The 14,907-nt window shown below is 45.3% G+C and overlaps 1 protein-coding gene across 7 annotated transcripts in view; it reads left to right on the forward strand.

Annotated features, from left to right (window-relative positions):
* Positions 1 to 14,907, forward strand: part of CHCHD6 (coiled-coil-helix-coiled-coil-helix domain containing 6) — a 241,115-nt gene that overhangs the window by 12,432 nt on the left and 213,776 nt on the right. For 6 of the 7 annotated variants that reach the window (XM_032269231.1, XM_032269232.1, XM_032269234.1 and 3 more), the window contains exons 2-3: positions 10,154 to 10,262; positions 13,808 to 13,877. In XM_032269231.1, coding sequence (XP_032125122.1) covers positions 10,154 to 10,262; positions 13,808 to 13,877 — 179 coding nt within the window. Of the gene's footprint in view, positions 1 to 7,913; positions 8,029 to 10,151; positions 10,263 to 13,807; positions 13,878 to 14,907 lie in introns of those variants that run through there. The other variant, XM_032269235.1, reaches the window with a different exon arrangement.

Consider the following 14,907-nt stretch of genomic DNA (forward strand, 5'->3'; position numbering starts at 1 on the left):
GATGCATCTCCCCTTGCTTTTGCTGTTGGGGTGACAGCCTGCTGCCCCCAGAGCAGAGAAAGCACAGCAGTTAGGCATGCAGGCCTAGGGTCCTGCGATCTTCCCTGCAGTCAGGCTTTGGTCCTGTGGCTTCATGGGCTGGGCAAGTTCTTTAACCTCTCTCTGCCTTGGTTCCCTCATGTAGAAGGTGGTTGTGGCATTGTGAGGATTAGTGAGGTGGTCCGTGCACAGTGAGTGCTGGATGACTGTTAACCAGTAGGTAGGTAGCGTTAGTAAGGTGGCACAACTCAGTTGCAACCATAACTTGTATCCTCATGACCCCTTATATTGGGTCAGCTGTACACTGCTCACTCCTGTCCTTGTTCATTCAGTTGTTGGTAATACCTACTTGAGTTTTTTAGGATGGCACCCTTCTCCTTCCAACCTTTTAGTCGTGGGGTGGCCATGTGACTTACTCCATGTTATTTACCTGTATGGTTTAATAAAGAAACCCATATGGTGGCATGCCCCTATTGTCCTGGCTACTCAGGAAGCTGAGGAAGGAGGGTCTCTGGGGCCCAGGAGTTTGAGACCAACCTGGGCAACATAGCAAGGCCTTATCTATAAAAAATAAAAAAAGAAACCTGTAGTCTTTTGGGAACTTGCCACTTAAATTCACAGTTGCTTTTGGGTGAGGGTGGCATTTTGGTTAGGGTCAAATATTGGTTTCTTCCTTGGAAGGAAGTGGGATCCGGGTTCCAAATGCATTTGTTAAGGTGGAAATGCTGAGGGGGGGTGGGTGTGTGTGTGTGTGTGTGTGTGTGTGTGTGTGTGTGTGTGTGTGTGTGTCTGGCTTAGATTGAAGCTTGAGCCTCTTCCTGACCTGGCCTTGCATCTGACTTGGACTGTTTGCGGGACTTCCCCAGTCTGCATGCCTTCCCCACCTTCAGCCATGGAGCTTATAGGGCAAGGACTATGGGCTGGAGAGGGGAGGAGAGAGAGTCTCTTCCTAGATGACACTTTGTCATCAGAGACTTGTGGAGGTACCAGCCAAGTGTGCCATGGTAGTGACAGGGAAGAGGCCCCCTCTTTTGTATCCCCCTATTACTCCAGGGTGAGGGCAGGTTCAGATTTGAGCCACAGGATGTCAGATCTGGAGGGCACTTTCAAAAGAATTTGCCCACCTTAATTTTGTACACAAGATGGACAAGGCGAGAATAGAGTTGCTCAAGGTTGCAAAGCTACATGGAGAGCACTTAGAACAGTGCTGATGGTCTGTGGCAAATGCTAACTGTTATTATTGATTAACTCATATATTTTTATGTACCCATTATGTGCTTGGTACGAATTATAATTAGCATTTGTATAGCGCTTTGTAGTTTCACTTATAGCTAATATCAATTGTTTACTTTGCAACACTTGCTTTCTGTAGATTGCTTCATTTAATCCTGGAAATCATAGTAGAGTCTGTACCATTAATTATTTCCATCTCACAGATGAGGAAACTGACTTAGAGCCAGGAAGTCCCCTGGCCAAGGTCACACAGCTGGTACGCAGCTTAGCTGCAGATTCAAACCCCGGGCCGGTCTGACTGCAAAGCACTGAGTTCCTGAGCTGTGCCGCAGCCAGACCAGTCTTGAGGGAGGCTCCATTTCCTAGGTGAGGACTGCGAAGCTCAGAGAAGCTAAAGGATTGGGGCAGTGCCACACAGCTGGAGAGTGGGTGGAGATCCTCCTCCTCTGCACTGCTCTAGATTAGCCCTCTGTCCGCTAACCACACAGGGCCTCCCGGCAAGCTCTGATGGCACTGTGACCCATGGGCCGTGGCACTGAGCACCCAGCTCCGTTTGGCTCTGGAGGCCTCCCCTCTGGTTCTGTTGGTGCGGGGAGCACTGCCCAGATGGTGTTTATTCTCACATGACTGCTGTGTATGTATGTATATTTGTTGATTAAAAATATTACTTGCTGTATTTTGTGGCAACATAAAAAAATTACAAATCTCTCACTGCCAACAAGAATCTTGCCAATGTTTTCATTAACCTCTTACAAACCGAGCTGTGTGCTTCCATTCCTGCTCCCCAGGGCTGCAACTGGCAAATTCGAGCCTCCTGCTCACCTGTGCAGAACCCCTGCGGTGGCATTCTCGTGCCTTCAGATCAGATGTGAAAGCCTGACCCTGGTCAGCCAGGGCTCACACAGTCTGGCCTTTGCCTGCCCGTCTGGCCTGATCATCTGGTCCCCTTCTTTTCATTCACTGTCCTCCAGCCTACCGACCTTCTGTGGGGCCCTCGGACATGCCAGACTTGGTCCTTCTGAGAGACTGCACTTCTCCTGTGTGCTGGAACTAGATTTCAGGATATACATGCTGTTGGGCACCTCATCCCTGGGCGGGCATCTTGACACGAATGTCACGGCTAAGCAGACTTCCCTGGTGCGTGCAGCTTCCTGTGCCCCCGCCCTGCATGCTGCCATATCACTTTGTAATCACTGTTTCTTCATTCATGGAGAGCACTGATCACTAGTGGACCTCACTGGTTCTTCAGTGTATGTTTAAGCATTTCTGAAACGGCGATGTTGTGTAAGATAAGAGGAATGCTGGTTTCACTAGGGTGTTTTGTCTTTCACCGGGCCATGTAAAATAATGGTATGATTTACAGTTACTGGTATCCTGGCTTAGGTGAGGAACGACCTAGCGTGTTTACTGTGTGTTGTCTCTCACCTGCCATCCGAATGTGAGCTCCAGGAACTCAGGGACTGTGTCACTCCCTTTCACTGCTGTTGCCCACTGCTTCTAGCACATTGCCATCACAGTGGGCACCTCATGAAGAGGGACAATGAGTCATGGCTATGGCATCCTTGTCTGTCTGCCTCTGGCCAGGCTGCTTCCTCTGGTCCTTGCGTGGGCTGCACTACCAGAGTCGTCTTTTTTTTTTTTTTTTTTTTTGAGACTGAGTTTCACTCTTGTTACTCAGACTGGAGTGCAGTGGCGTGATCTCAGCTCACTGCAGCCTCCACCTCTCAGGTTCAAATGATTCACCTGAGTAGTTGGGATTACAGGTGCCTGCCCCCACACCAGCCTAATTTTTGTATTTTTAGTAGAGACCGGGTTTCACCATGTTGACCAGGCTGGTCTTGAACACCTGACCTCAGGTGATCTGCCTGCCTTGACCTCCCAAAGTGCTGGGATTACAGGTGTGAGCCACCGTGCACGGCCAAGAGTCTTTTGCATATCAGTGCCTGCTTTTTCCAGTATCGTAGCCTTTTTCCATGGCGTGGATTAGGACATTGTCAGCTGTGACTGCCGCTGTCATGTAGACACTGCCACTGTCATGCACAACACAAGTGCAACCACATGTGTTGTGGTTGCCTTGTCCTCACCCACAGAGATCCCAGGATCCCTTGAGGTTCAGTCCTCAGTGCTGATCTTACTCAGGACACCCATCTGGGTCTTCAATCCCTCAAGAGCCTGGTGCGTTCTCACAGGGTCCACTCTGTGATGGGGATTGCTGTCCAGTCTTGTGCTGGTAAATTTCTAATAACTGACTCTGCTTCTTACCCCTCTCAAAGGGCCTGGTTTGTAGCATTGGACAGTTTCTGTGGTGGATATACCACTGTGGCCAATTTCAAACTGCTGTCATGAAGTCAACCAGCACGTTTCCTGAAAATTTAAAAATGAGCTCTAGCCGGTTTCAGCCACCATTCAGGTGCCCAAATCTTTTCATTCAGCCCGTGTTCTTTGAAGTGCTGGCTTCAGGAACTTTCCTGAAGTGTTCCCTCTTGAGTGCCTGTTCCATGTTTCCACCTCCTGGGAAGGAAGTTCCATGTTGCTCCTGTTGTTACCTTGCACCCAGCCAGGTGTCCTGTTTCCACCCTCAGCATGTGGCTGACTCCAGTAAGCACTGGGGACTTGGGCTTTTGATGTTTCTCTTTACTCTCCCATACACTGTCTCGCTCAGGGTCTCAGTTGCTACAGTACAAAAAAGGAGCAGATGGGCAAGCTTGGGAAGGCTTCTCCCTTTTATAATATGGGAATTTTGTATTTACCTACAATCAAACAGATCTGCTGCCTTCTTAGAATAATTTTCTTAATTTCCCCCACTTTTTTTTGTCATTCTCATGCAAGTTATTCCACGAACTTGAGATCAAAACTCCTTCTTTTCAATTCTGTGCTCTCTTTCATTCCCTGTAGTCAGGGTAGCCACCAGAGGAGCCTTTCATTCTACCTTCCACGTAGGCTGTGGTGAAAGTTTCCTTGAGGAAACTTTCAGCGTCTCCTCGGGATGGTTGGACCCCTCCCTCTGCCTGATTCCAAGCTTCCTTCTGTGCCAGCTTTATCCAAGTCCTTCCACCCCGCGCCTTCAGAAGTGAACCTGCGGCGGCAGGCACAGAGTCTCTTCCTGTCTGTTCCTCTTCCCCTGTGCTCTGCCTTCGGCCATGAGGCTTCTGCCTTTCCGAAGACACCCCCACCCCACCCTTGTGGTGGAGCTTGTCCGCTAAGTCTGCTCCTGCTATAGGGAATCCATCCCTCTCTTGGCTGCTTCCAGCAGCTGGAATCCCTCCTTGTGCTGTTCTCAGTGACCTCCTGTCTGGGCGGTTCCTCTTTGTTTTTTGTGTTCTCTCCCTTTTTATTTGTAACAGCTTTATTGATATGTTTTTCACATACTGTACGATTCACTTATTTAAAGCATGTGATTTAATAGTTCTTAGTGTATTCACAGGTATGTGTGACCATTGTCATAATCATTTTTAGAATATTTTCATCACTCCCTCCCACCAAGTCCTACTTACTCTGTAGCTGTCAGCCCCTGGTCCCTGCATTTCCCCAAGCCTAAGGCAATCATGAATCTACTTTTGTGTCTAGAGATTTGCGTGTTGTGAAGGTATCCTATAATATGTTGCACAGTGTGGTCTTTTGGGTCTGACTGCTTTCACTTAGCGTTGTGCTTTCAAGGTTCCTCCATGTTGTAACATGTCAGTAATTCATTCCCTTTTATGGCTGAGTAATACTCCATTGTGTAGATCCACGTCATTTTACTTATCTATTCATTGGTTGATGAACATTTGGGTCCTTTCCGTTTTTTAGCTATTATAGATAATGCTGATATGAATACATGTTTTCATTTGTCTTTGGTATATAGTGAGGAGTGGAATTGCCATACCATGTGGTAACTCTGTATATCCTGGCAAATACTTATTATGATTTGACTTTTAAAATTTATTTATTTGGAGACAGGGTCTCACCTGTTGTCTAGGCTGGAGTGCAGTGGTACAATCATAGCTCACTGTAACCCTGACTTCCTGGGCTCAAGTGATCCTTTTGTCTCAGCCTCCAGAGAAGCTAGGACTGCAGGTACATGGCACCATACCTGGTTAATTAAAAACAATTTTTTTTTTAGAGAAAGGACCTACTGTGTTACCCAGGCTGGTCTCAAACTCCTGGTCTCAAGTTATCCTCCTGCCTTGGCCTTCCAAAATGCTAATATTACAGATGTGAGCCACTATGGCTGACCCTTACAAGTTCACCTTTTAATTATAGCCATCCTCATGGTGTGATGTGGTATCTTATTGTGGTTTAGACCCATGTTTCTCTTGTGAGTAATGATGTTGAGTATATTTTCATGTGCTTATTGATCATTTGTATATCTTCTTTGGGAAAATTTCTATTCGGATCCTTTGGCCATTTTAAAATATGATTTTTTTCATTTTCTTATTCAGTTGTAGGAGGTGTTTATATATTTTAGATGAAAATCCCTTATCAGGTATATGATTTGTAAATACTTTCTCCCATTCTGTGGGTTGTCTTTTCAGTTGCCCTAGGGTGCCATTTGGTATTCAGAACTTTAAAATTTTGAAGAAGTCCAATGTATCTATTTTCCTTTTCATTGCTCATACTTTTGGTGTCATCTCTAAGAATGTATTGCCAAAGCCGAGGTCATAATGATTTATCCCTATGTTTTCTATTAAGAGTTTATAGATTTAGCTCTTAATGTTTAGATCTCAGATCTGTTTTGTATTAATTTTTGTATACGGTGTAAGGTAGATGTGCAACTATATTCTTTTGCAAGGGATATCCAGTTGTCCCAACACCACTGGTTGAAGAGATTGCTCTTTCCCCCCACTGAACCATCTTGGCACCCTTGTTGAAATCAATTGCCCATAGATTTATAGGTTTCTTTATGGCCTCCTTATTCCATTCTATTGATATGTTTGGTCTTCTCTTGTCATATGTCATTAGCTATTTGATTTGTATATATCTTGAATACTACAGGGACTCTATTATTATTATTATTACAATCTTTTGTGACTAAGTGAATGTTCATGGTAAAAAATTAAGACACAAAAGTGCCAAAAGTGAAAATCCTGCGCCAGCCGCTCCTGCCACCACTTGTGGGACCTCGTCCTCTGAGTACTCTGCTAAGCAGCTTTGTAGATTTCTCCTCAGAGCAGACCTGCACATGTGTCTTATGTGCATGCATGTGAGATCCAAATGCAATTCACACTTGTGTATATGTGGATATGCACATATTCAAATTCAGCAATATTTATATTTGTATGTCTGCATTTTATTTTTATAAAATTGAGATGTACAAAAAACTTCTATGACTTTTTAAACAATCAGCTGTATATCTCATGTGTCTTCCATGACAGTGTATATGTATTTTACCTTGTTCTTAAGGATTCCATAAAATTCCATAGGATGTATATGCCAAGATCTCCTCAATTAGTTCCCTATCTTTGGATGTTTATGTGGTTTCCTTTTCTTTTTTCCCTTTTTCCTCTGGTGTTGCAGTGAACATCCTTCCACATGCCTTTGTGTACATGGGGGAGTACTTTTCTCAGTGAGATATCTGGAAGTGGAGTTGCTGATCGTGCCTTTTAAAGTAATTTTTAATGTCTTTCCCTCAGCTGTGCTTTATGATGCCTTGCACATACTAGGCACTTAATAAATATTTACTAAAGTGAACTCTTAAGGGTTTTTATCCTGGATTGATCCCCAGCTTGCTGTTTTATCTCAGTAAACTGTTTTATGACACCCTTAGGCCTATTTCACTTCCTCTAAAATGAATGAGAGTTTTGGTTCTCTAGTCTTCATTAGGGGAACTGAGGTGAAATGAGTCAAGCCGTATTTTGATTATCTACTTGTATGTGTGGCACTGGGGGTGTACAGAGATGAGTGAGTTGCAGCCTTAGGCCTCAAGGTATTTAAAAACCATCAGGGTAGGCAGGCGGAAGGTGTAGTGCTTCTCCGAGAAGCACACGTGTTGTTGGGGATGCACAGAAGAAGGGAAGAAGTATTACTGGCACACCTCGGAGGTGGTGCAGGCATGGCTCCAGATACCACAGTACAGCCGATGTCAAAATAAAGCAAATCATGAACCTTTTGGTTTTCTAGTGTATATAAGAGTTGCATTTATCCTATACTATCGTCTCAAGTGTACACTAGCATTATGTCTAAAAAGTATATATACCTTAATTAAAAATGCTTTATTGCCAAAATATGCTAATGATCATCTGAGCCTTTAGTGAGTCGTGAACTTTTTGGTGGTCGAGGGGGGTCTTGCCTCCGTGTTGATGGCTGCTGATGAATCAGGATGGTGGTTGCTGATGGTTGGGTTGGCAGTGGCGGTTTTATAAAATAGGACAATGAAGTTTGCCACATCGTTCAACTTTTCCTTTCACAAAAGATTTCTCTGTAGCATATGATGCTATTTGATAGTATTTAACCCACTGTAGAACTTCTTTCAGAATCAGTCAGTTTTCTAAAAGCCTGCTGCTGCTTTATCAACTAAGTTTATGATTCTATTTTAAATCCTTTGTTGTCATTTCTGCAGTGTTCACAGCATCTTCACCAGTAGATACCATCTCAAGAAACCACTTTCTTTCCTCATCCATAAGAAGCAACTCCTCATCTGTTCAAATTTGATCATGAGACTATAGCAATTCAGTCACATCCTCAGGCTCCACTTCTAATTCTAGTTTTCTTGCTATTTCTACAACATCTGCAGTGACTTCTCCATTGAAATATTGAACCCTTCACAGTCATCCATGAGGATTGGAATCTACTTTTAAGCTCCTATTAATATTGATTTTTTTGATCTCCTCCCATGAATCATGAATGTTCTTAATGGCATCAGAATGGTTAGTCCTTTCCTGAGAGTTCTCAATTTACTTTTCCCTGGTCCATCAGAGGAGTTACTATTTATGGCAGCTCTAAGCTTATGAAATGAATTTCTTAAATAATAAGACTTCAAAGTCAAAATTAGTCCTTGATCCATGAGCTACAGAATGAATGCAGTGTTAGGAGACATGAAAACAACATTCATCTTGTACATGTCCATCAGAGCTTTTGGGTAACCAGATTCATTGTCAATGAGCAGTAATATTTTGACTGGATTCTTTTTTCCTGAGCAGGTCTCAACAGTGGGCTTACAGTATTCGGTAAAACATGTTGTAAACAGATGTTCTGTCATCTAGGCTGTGTTGTTCCATTTCTACAGCACTGTCAGAGTAGATTGAATATCAGTCTTAAAGGCCCTAGAGTTTTCATAATGATAAATGAGTGTTGGCTTCCATTTAAAGTCACCAGCTGCACTGGCCCCTAAAAAGAGAGTCAGCCTGTCCTTTGAAGGTTCGAAGCCAGGCATCTATTTCTTCTCTTTATGAAAGTCCTGGATGGCATCTTCTCCCAGTAGAAGATTGTTTTGTCTACACTGAAAATCTGCTGTTTAGTTTTGCCACCTTCATCAATGATCTTACCTAGATCTTCTGGATAACTTGCTACAGGTTCTCCAACAGCACTTGTTGCTTTACCTTACACTTTTATGTTATGTTATGCCCATAACATAAAAGTATTCTTTACTTAAGTCATTACTTAAGTCTTATGAACCAAACTCTGCTCACTTCACTGTTTTCTTCTGCAGCTTCCTCAGCCCTCTCAGCCTTCACTGAATTGAAAAGAGAAATAGAGCCTTGGGTTTGCTTAGGCTTTTGCTTAAGAGAGTACTGTGGCTGGTTTGATCTTCTATCCAGACCACTAAAAGTTTCTCCATATCAGCAATGAGTCCGTTTCACTTTCTTACCATTCGTGTGTTCACAGGAGTAGCACATTTAACTTCTTTCAACAATTTTTCCTTTGCATTCACAACTTGGCTGTTAGGTGCAAAAAGCCTAGCTCTTGGCCTCTCTTGGCTTTCAACATGCCTTCCTCACTAAGCTTAATCATTTGTAGCTTTTGATTTAAAGTGAGAGACATGTGGCTCTTCCTTTCATTTGAACACTTAGAGGCCATTGCAGGGTTATTAATTAGCCTAATTTCATTGTGTCTCAGGGGACAGGGAGGCCTAGGAGAGGGAGAGAGATGGTGGGGAATGGCTGGGCACTGGAGCAGTCAGAACACAATAGCATTTATCCGTTAAGTTCTCCATCTTACAGGGACAATGTTCCCAGTGTCCCAAAACAGTTACAAGAGTAACATGAAATGTCACTGATCACAGATCACCATAACAGGTATAATAATAATGAAAAAGCTTGAAGTATCATGAGAATTATCAAAACGTGACACAGAGACCCAAAGTACATGCTATTGGAAAGACAGCGCTAATAGACTACCTGATGCAGGCTTGCCACAAACCTTCATCTTGTAAAAACTGTGTTATCTGCAAAGTGGAATAAAGTGAAATGTGATGGAAAGAGTTACGCCTTTGCTTCGCTTGGATGCTGTTGGGGAGCAGCCTTCCCTGGAGAAGGGGATGTTGAGGTACTCCCAAAAGAAGGATATGATTAGGACAGGTGGAGATGTCCAGGGTGTAGGGGAAAGGTGGCAGGCTGCGAGTGGTTCAGAGGGAAGAGCGTGCCTGAATTCAGAGGAGGTGAGAAAAGTGAGAAATCAGGTTCCTCTGAGGACCAGGAGTGTGGAGGGGAGTGGTGGGGGTGAAGCCACAAAGCCAGCAGGGGACATAACGGTGGTAGACTTGGGATTCCAGATGGGCTCGGTATGGACCTTGTAGGCCCTGGGCCACTACGAGAGGAGTTTTAGTAGAATTGCCTTGTTGGAGCTGGTCTTGAGGAAACAGTGCACACATTTGGTAAATCTGAGGCCTGAATAAAAAGGAGACTTTACTTCCAGGCACTTCCGTGGCATAACTTTTTCTTGTCCCTCCTTTCTGCATCCCTAGCTGTCTGAAAACGTGGTGAACCGCATGAAGGAGCCCAGCTCTCCACCCCCTGCTCCTGCATCTTCTACGTTTGGCCTTCCAGATGGCAACTTGAGAGCCCCTCACAAAGGTATGGGGGTTGTGACAGTTCTGTGGAGGGTGGAGAGATGGCGAAAGGATTGATGGGTGCTCCTCTGAGCCCACTTGATGGCGCAGGGCTCAAGTTGGCTTCTGGATGACGTAAGCAGCTCCGTCTGGTACAGGCTTTCCAGAAGAGCGTGGCCTTCTGGGAGTGATGGATGCTGTTACCAGAGCTGCTGGGATTCGGACCGAACCGCTTTCCCTCTGTATGACTTTCCCCTTGTGGGAACTGAGGCAGAAGAATCTGGGTTGACAGCTCAGGAAAGAAGTTGCCTTTAAGGCCTCTCAGAAGCAGCACAGCCATGACTTAGTTTCAGCCACTCTAGCCCAAAGCCCAAGTCAAAGAATGATGTGGATTCATGCAAACGGGGCCAAATAAGGGAGAATTCCGTCAGTGACTTAGGTGCCTGCCTGCAGCAGCCCTCACCTGAGAGCTCCTGTCCTGGTCCCTGGAATGGTACCCCCTGGACTTCTAGGAGGGGGTCCTAAGAGTTCTTCTTTCTGGCCCACTGTGAAGCTGGTGCCCAAGCCAGGCTCAAAGCTGATTTGTTCCCTACTTTATTGTGCCTGTTGCAAATGAAGAAATGTGTATTTCTTCAAATTTCCCCAAATAATGACTTGTAGCAAACACAAGGAAAGTGTTTTAAGAAAAAAAGCTGTAAGGCATACAAATGTGAAAATATTACAAAATAAAAAATTCCTTGGAGCAACTGCTCAAAGCATACTAGTTTTTGAGAACTTGGGTCTGTCTTTCAGACTCAGTAACTCGATTAAAAAAATATATATTGGCTGGAGGTGCCATGCCACCGCAGAGGTTCACATGGAGAACCTCTACCACCCACTAGATTGTTTGTCTCGGGCCTGGCTCCGTGTTACAGTTGCCTTTTCTGCTTGTCTTCCCTGTTGGGTTGAAAGAGTTTAGAAGATGAGAGCTGTATCCTGCAGACTTAGTGTTTACTGAAGGCCACCTGGGACCAGGTCCTGTGCCGTGTGCCAGGACACAGTGATAGGTGGGCAGGGACCCTCTCTCATGGCACACCCAGCTCTGGTTATGGAGCCAGATGTCAGCCCTGATGGGTTATGTGTCATGTTGTGATGCAACGATAGAATCCATCCTGGGCTCAGGGTAGAGGAGGGACTGTGAGAGGCAGGAGGAATGGTGGTGGGTGGGCACTGGGGGTGGGCGGACAGCAGGAGCAGAGGTCAGCACGTGGAGTGCAGCCCGGCATGCTCGGGGATCTAGAAGTATTGCTGTCTCTGGAATACAAGGTACAAGGGAGGGGAAGATGTTGGGGAGGCCCTCGGGAGCCAGGCCATGGAGACCTCCCATGGTGGCCAGAGCGCTCTGGCTTCATCCTCAAGGGGATGCCTGCCAGATGTCCTGACACCTCCACCCCCATGCTGTCTGCCCCGGAGCCAGTCAGTCCCTGGATTCAGATCTACCCCAGGGTCTTTCTGTCTATCAGTAAAGGGGCTGTGTAAGATTCCGGAAAATCCCCCAAGAAGCCCTTGTCCTTTTCTAATAGGGCTCACTTACTCCCCATGCTGGCTCTAGCTGACTGATGAGAAGAGCTTAAGAGGGGTCTAACTTGACCCAATGCATTTTAACAAACTGGATTAACTTGAAAGAGGGAGAAAGTGATGATAAAAGTGAAAATTGCCTTAATATATAATACTACACATCAGTTTCAGCTTTGAAGAAATAAGCATTTGCTTCAGTTTGGAAAGTTTCAGTAGTTTAGAAAGCAAGAATAGTAGTTCTTTTGTCACTTGGAGTTAGTTACAACAAAATACTTTGCTGTTTAAATGATAGGTGCAAGTTTGGTTTCTGAATATTAAAGAAGAGTCAGCATCAATGGACTGTCTTGAAGTTAACAAATTTTAAGATATTTTGTACTTTTAAAACCAGTGTTTGCTTTATATTACTGATGGACCAAAGTTAGAAAGAGAGGTTAAAATTAAATCCCTCTTATGCCATACCCCCCTAAAATGTCAGAGGAAGTAAAAGTTGGAAATGTATGACTAGAAGCCGTAAAAGTACAATAGAGGGTAGATTTTCTACACACCATACTAAATGAAGAAACCTTAAGAAAAGTAGGAAATGTGAATATAAGGAATTAGAGACAATTTAGGAAAGAAGTGACAGGAATGGATAAGTTAGGGAAAATATAACATTGGACATAGTCCTGGTAATCTTAATATGTGGTGAGTTCTTAAAAATCTTTAAGAAAGACAGCTCAGTAGGAAATGTGCACAGACAGCCATATTCATGGCAGGATCTCCACGTCGCTAATACTGGAAGAAACGCATATTCTACAATGTGCACTCCAAGGGAGTGGGGGCTGGGCAGGGGCACACAGAAGGGGGAGCGGGGATGAGTGCCACCTGCTCTACATTGGCAGGCCTGTTATTTTTGTAGTTAAAAAATGAAAAATGATATAAAAAACAAGAATACCAGACATTAAACCTCAGTAAAGCTCTTTAGGCAAATAAGCATGGGGAGCACTGGTGTGGAGATGAAACCCCACAGCAGCCTCCCGTGTTCACCGCAATTGAGAACCTGGCGTGTTGCTGAGCAGCGTGGGAGTGCCCTCCTCTTGTGACGGGGTTTGAAAGGGCGAGTTTCAGCCAACCACTTTCGGAAGTGTTCCCTGAAGGGTCCCTGACGGCTCTGGGGTGGAGTCGTATACCCTCATTGGGCGCCTCCCACAGCCTGGTTCTTGTGTTATGTTCTGTGCGCTTCTGGCTGCCGCTGCATAGAACCCTGTGGTGGAGTGAGGTGTGGAACATCAGAGAAGACCAAGAAAGTTGGTGAGCTTTGGCTGACAGAGGGCTTTGGAAGGGTGAAGGCTGGGAACAGGAGTCGGAACAAAACCTTCAGTGTCAGCAAGTGGTGAGGAGAGTGAATTGGATTTGCTCAGAAATCCCCAAATTTGTGATAATCAAAAGGGATCTACTGTAACAACAGAAAGAGCCCAGTAATACTAGAGGCAATAGGGGTTAACTAGAATTAGGTTTAATATGGGGCATTTGCCACACTCAGGATTGTGCAGACTCAGGTTGTTACTAAAGGAAACAAGATTTAAAGAGTTCCCACCCCTTCCCTTCCCTATGTCAAAACCACTTCCCGGGAGGCTGTCCTCATGAAGCAAAGCAGTGATTCCTTCAACCACTCCTGGCATGTGCTTAGGAGTTGACCTGGATTCCAAATAATTGTCAATAGAGTAGAGATGGGTTTGGAACACGGCACCCAAGGGGTTCTGTCTGCAGGCTGCCCAGTGTTGTGGGCATCACTGGTGTAGAGAGACCCCTTCAGGATAAGAGGTGGCTTGGATCATCTGGCTTTCCAAACAGCTTGAATCAAGGGTGTGTTTCTTGTCTGCCCTTGCGGACGCTCCTTTGTGGGAACGCATCTGTGGCGCTGCCTTCAAGGGGCACGTTCACTCATGGGGGTCGTTCCTTTCTGGGTGATATCCGTGTCTTTGTGGACCCTGGGGTGTCACTGACAGGCCTTTTCTTCTCTTTCTTTTGCAGAATCCACAATGCCGAGGTCAGGGAGCAGTGGTGGCCAGCAGCCCTCAGGGGCAAAGGAGGGTGTCAAGAGGTGAGCCCAAGAGCCCACTCGCTCCTGGCACTGTGCTCTGCCTAAAAGCCTCTTTCCTCACCGGGTACCCCTCTCCTTGCCTGAAGGGTTTGTCTCACATAATTAATCTCAGTTGCACTGAAGGACAACCCTATGGTATAGGTGTCACTAGTCCTAGTTTAAAGATGAAGAAACACCAAAAGGGTATAGGGGAGTTGATTGCTAATGTTCCTCATGCCCAGTAGTTTGAGAGGCCAAGGCAGGAAGATTGTTTAAGGTCAGGAGTTTGAGACCAGCCTGGACAACATAGCAAGATCCTGTCTCTAAAAGATAAAAAATTATCTGGGTGTGGTGGTGTGTGCCTGTCTAGTCCCAGTTACTCGGGAGGCTGAGGTGGAAGGATCACTTGAGCCCAGGAAGTTGAGGCTTCAGGGATCTATGATTGCGCCACTGAACTCCAGCCTGGGTGACCCTGTCTCTGAAAAAAAAAAAAAAAATCATTAAAAAAATCTAGGACTAAACGGTTGAGTGGCTGGACCTTCTGCATGTGTGTGTGCATGCAGGCGTGTTTTTAGAGAGATGAGGAAGTGGAGCCCTCCCAGTTCTAACTGTGGTTGTCCAGATGAACTGGTTCCAAGATGTTGGTGACTTTTTGTCAGGACAGGCCACAACTCAGAGCTGGCCATGCCTCTGAAATGGTACCTGCTTCCTGTCACCAGAGAAGTTTTAGCAAAGTGGTTAAGGCACAGAGGCCCCAGTGGAGCACAGGGTGGCATCTTGATCCTGCAACTTACTAGTTGGATGAACTTGAAAAATCACTGTATCTAAGACGGGCTAAGAGGAGTACTTCTTTAACTGGGATCTGTCACGGTTAAATATGTTAATGTATATCATGCACATGACCACAGTGCCTGGCCTACAGAGTTCTCATTGGATGCTCATAGTAGTTGTTACTGATTGACATCTTCAGTATTCCTGAGGAAATTGGCCTCAGTATGGTCAGAGGACCCAGTAGGCCAGCTTAGGGGGCCCAGTGTCAGCTACAGTTAGG

The sequence above is a fragment of the Sapajus apella genome, unplaced genomic scaffold (assembly GCF_009761245.1).
Source record: "Sapajus apella isolate SASKATOON/1434 unplaced genomic scaffold, GSC_monkey_1.0 scaffold190, whole genome shotgun sequence".
NCBI classification, from domain to species: Eukaryota; Metazoa; Chordata; class Mammalia; order Primates; family Cebidae; genus Sapajus; species Sapajus apella.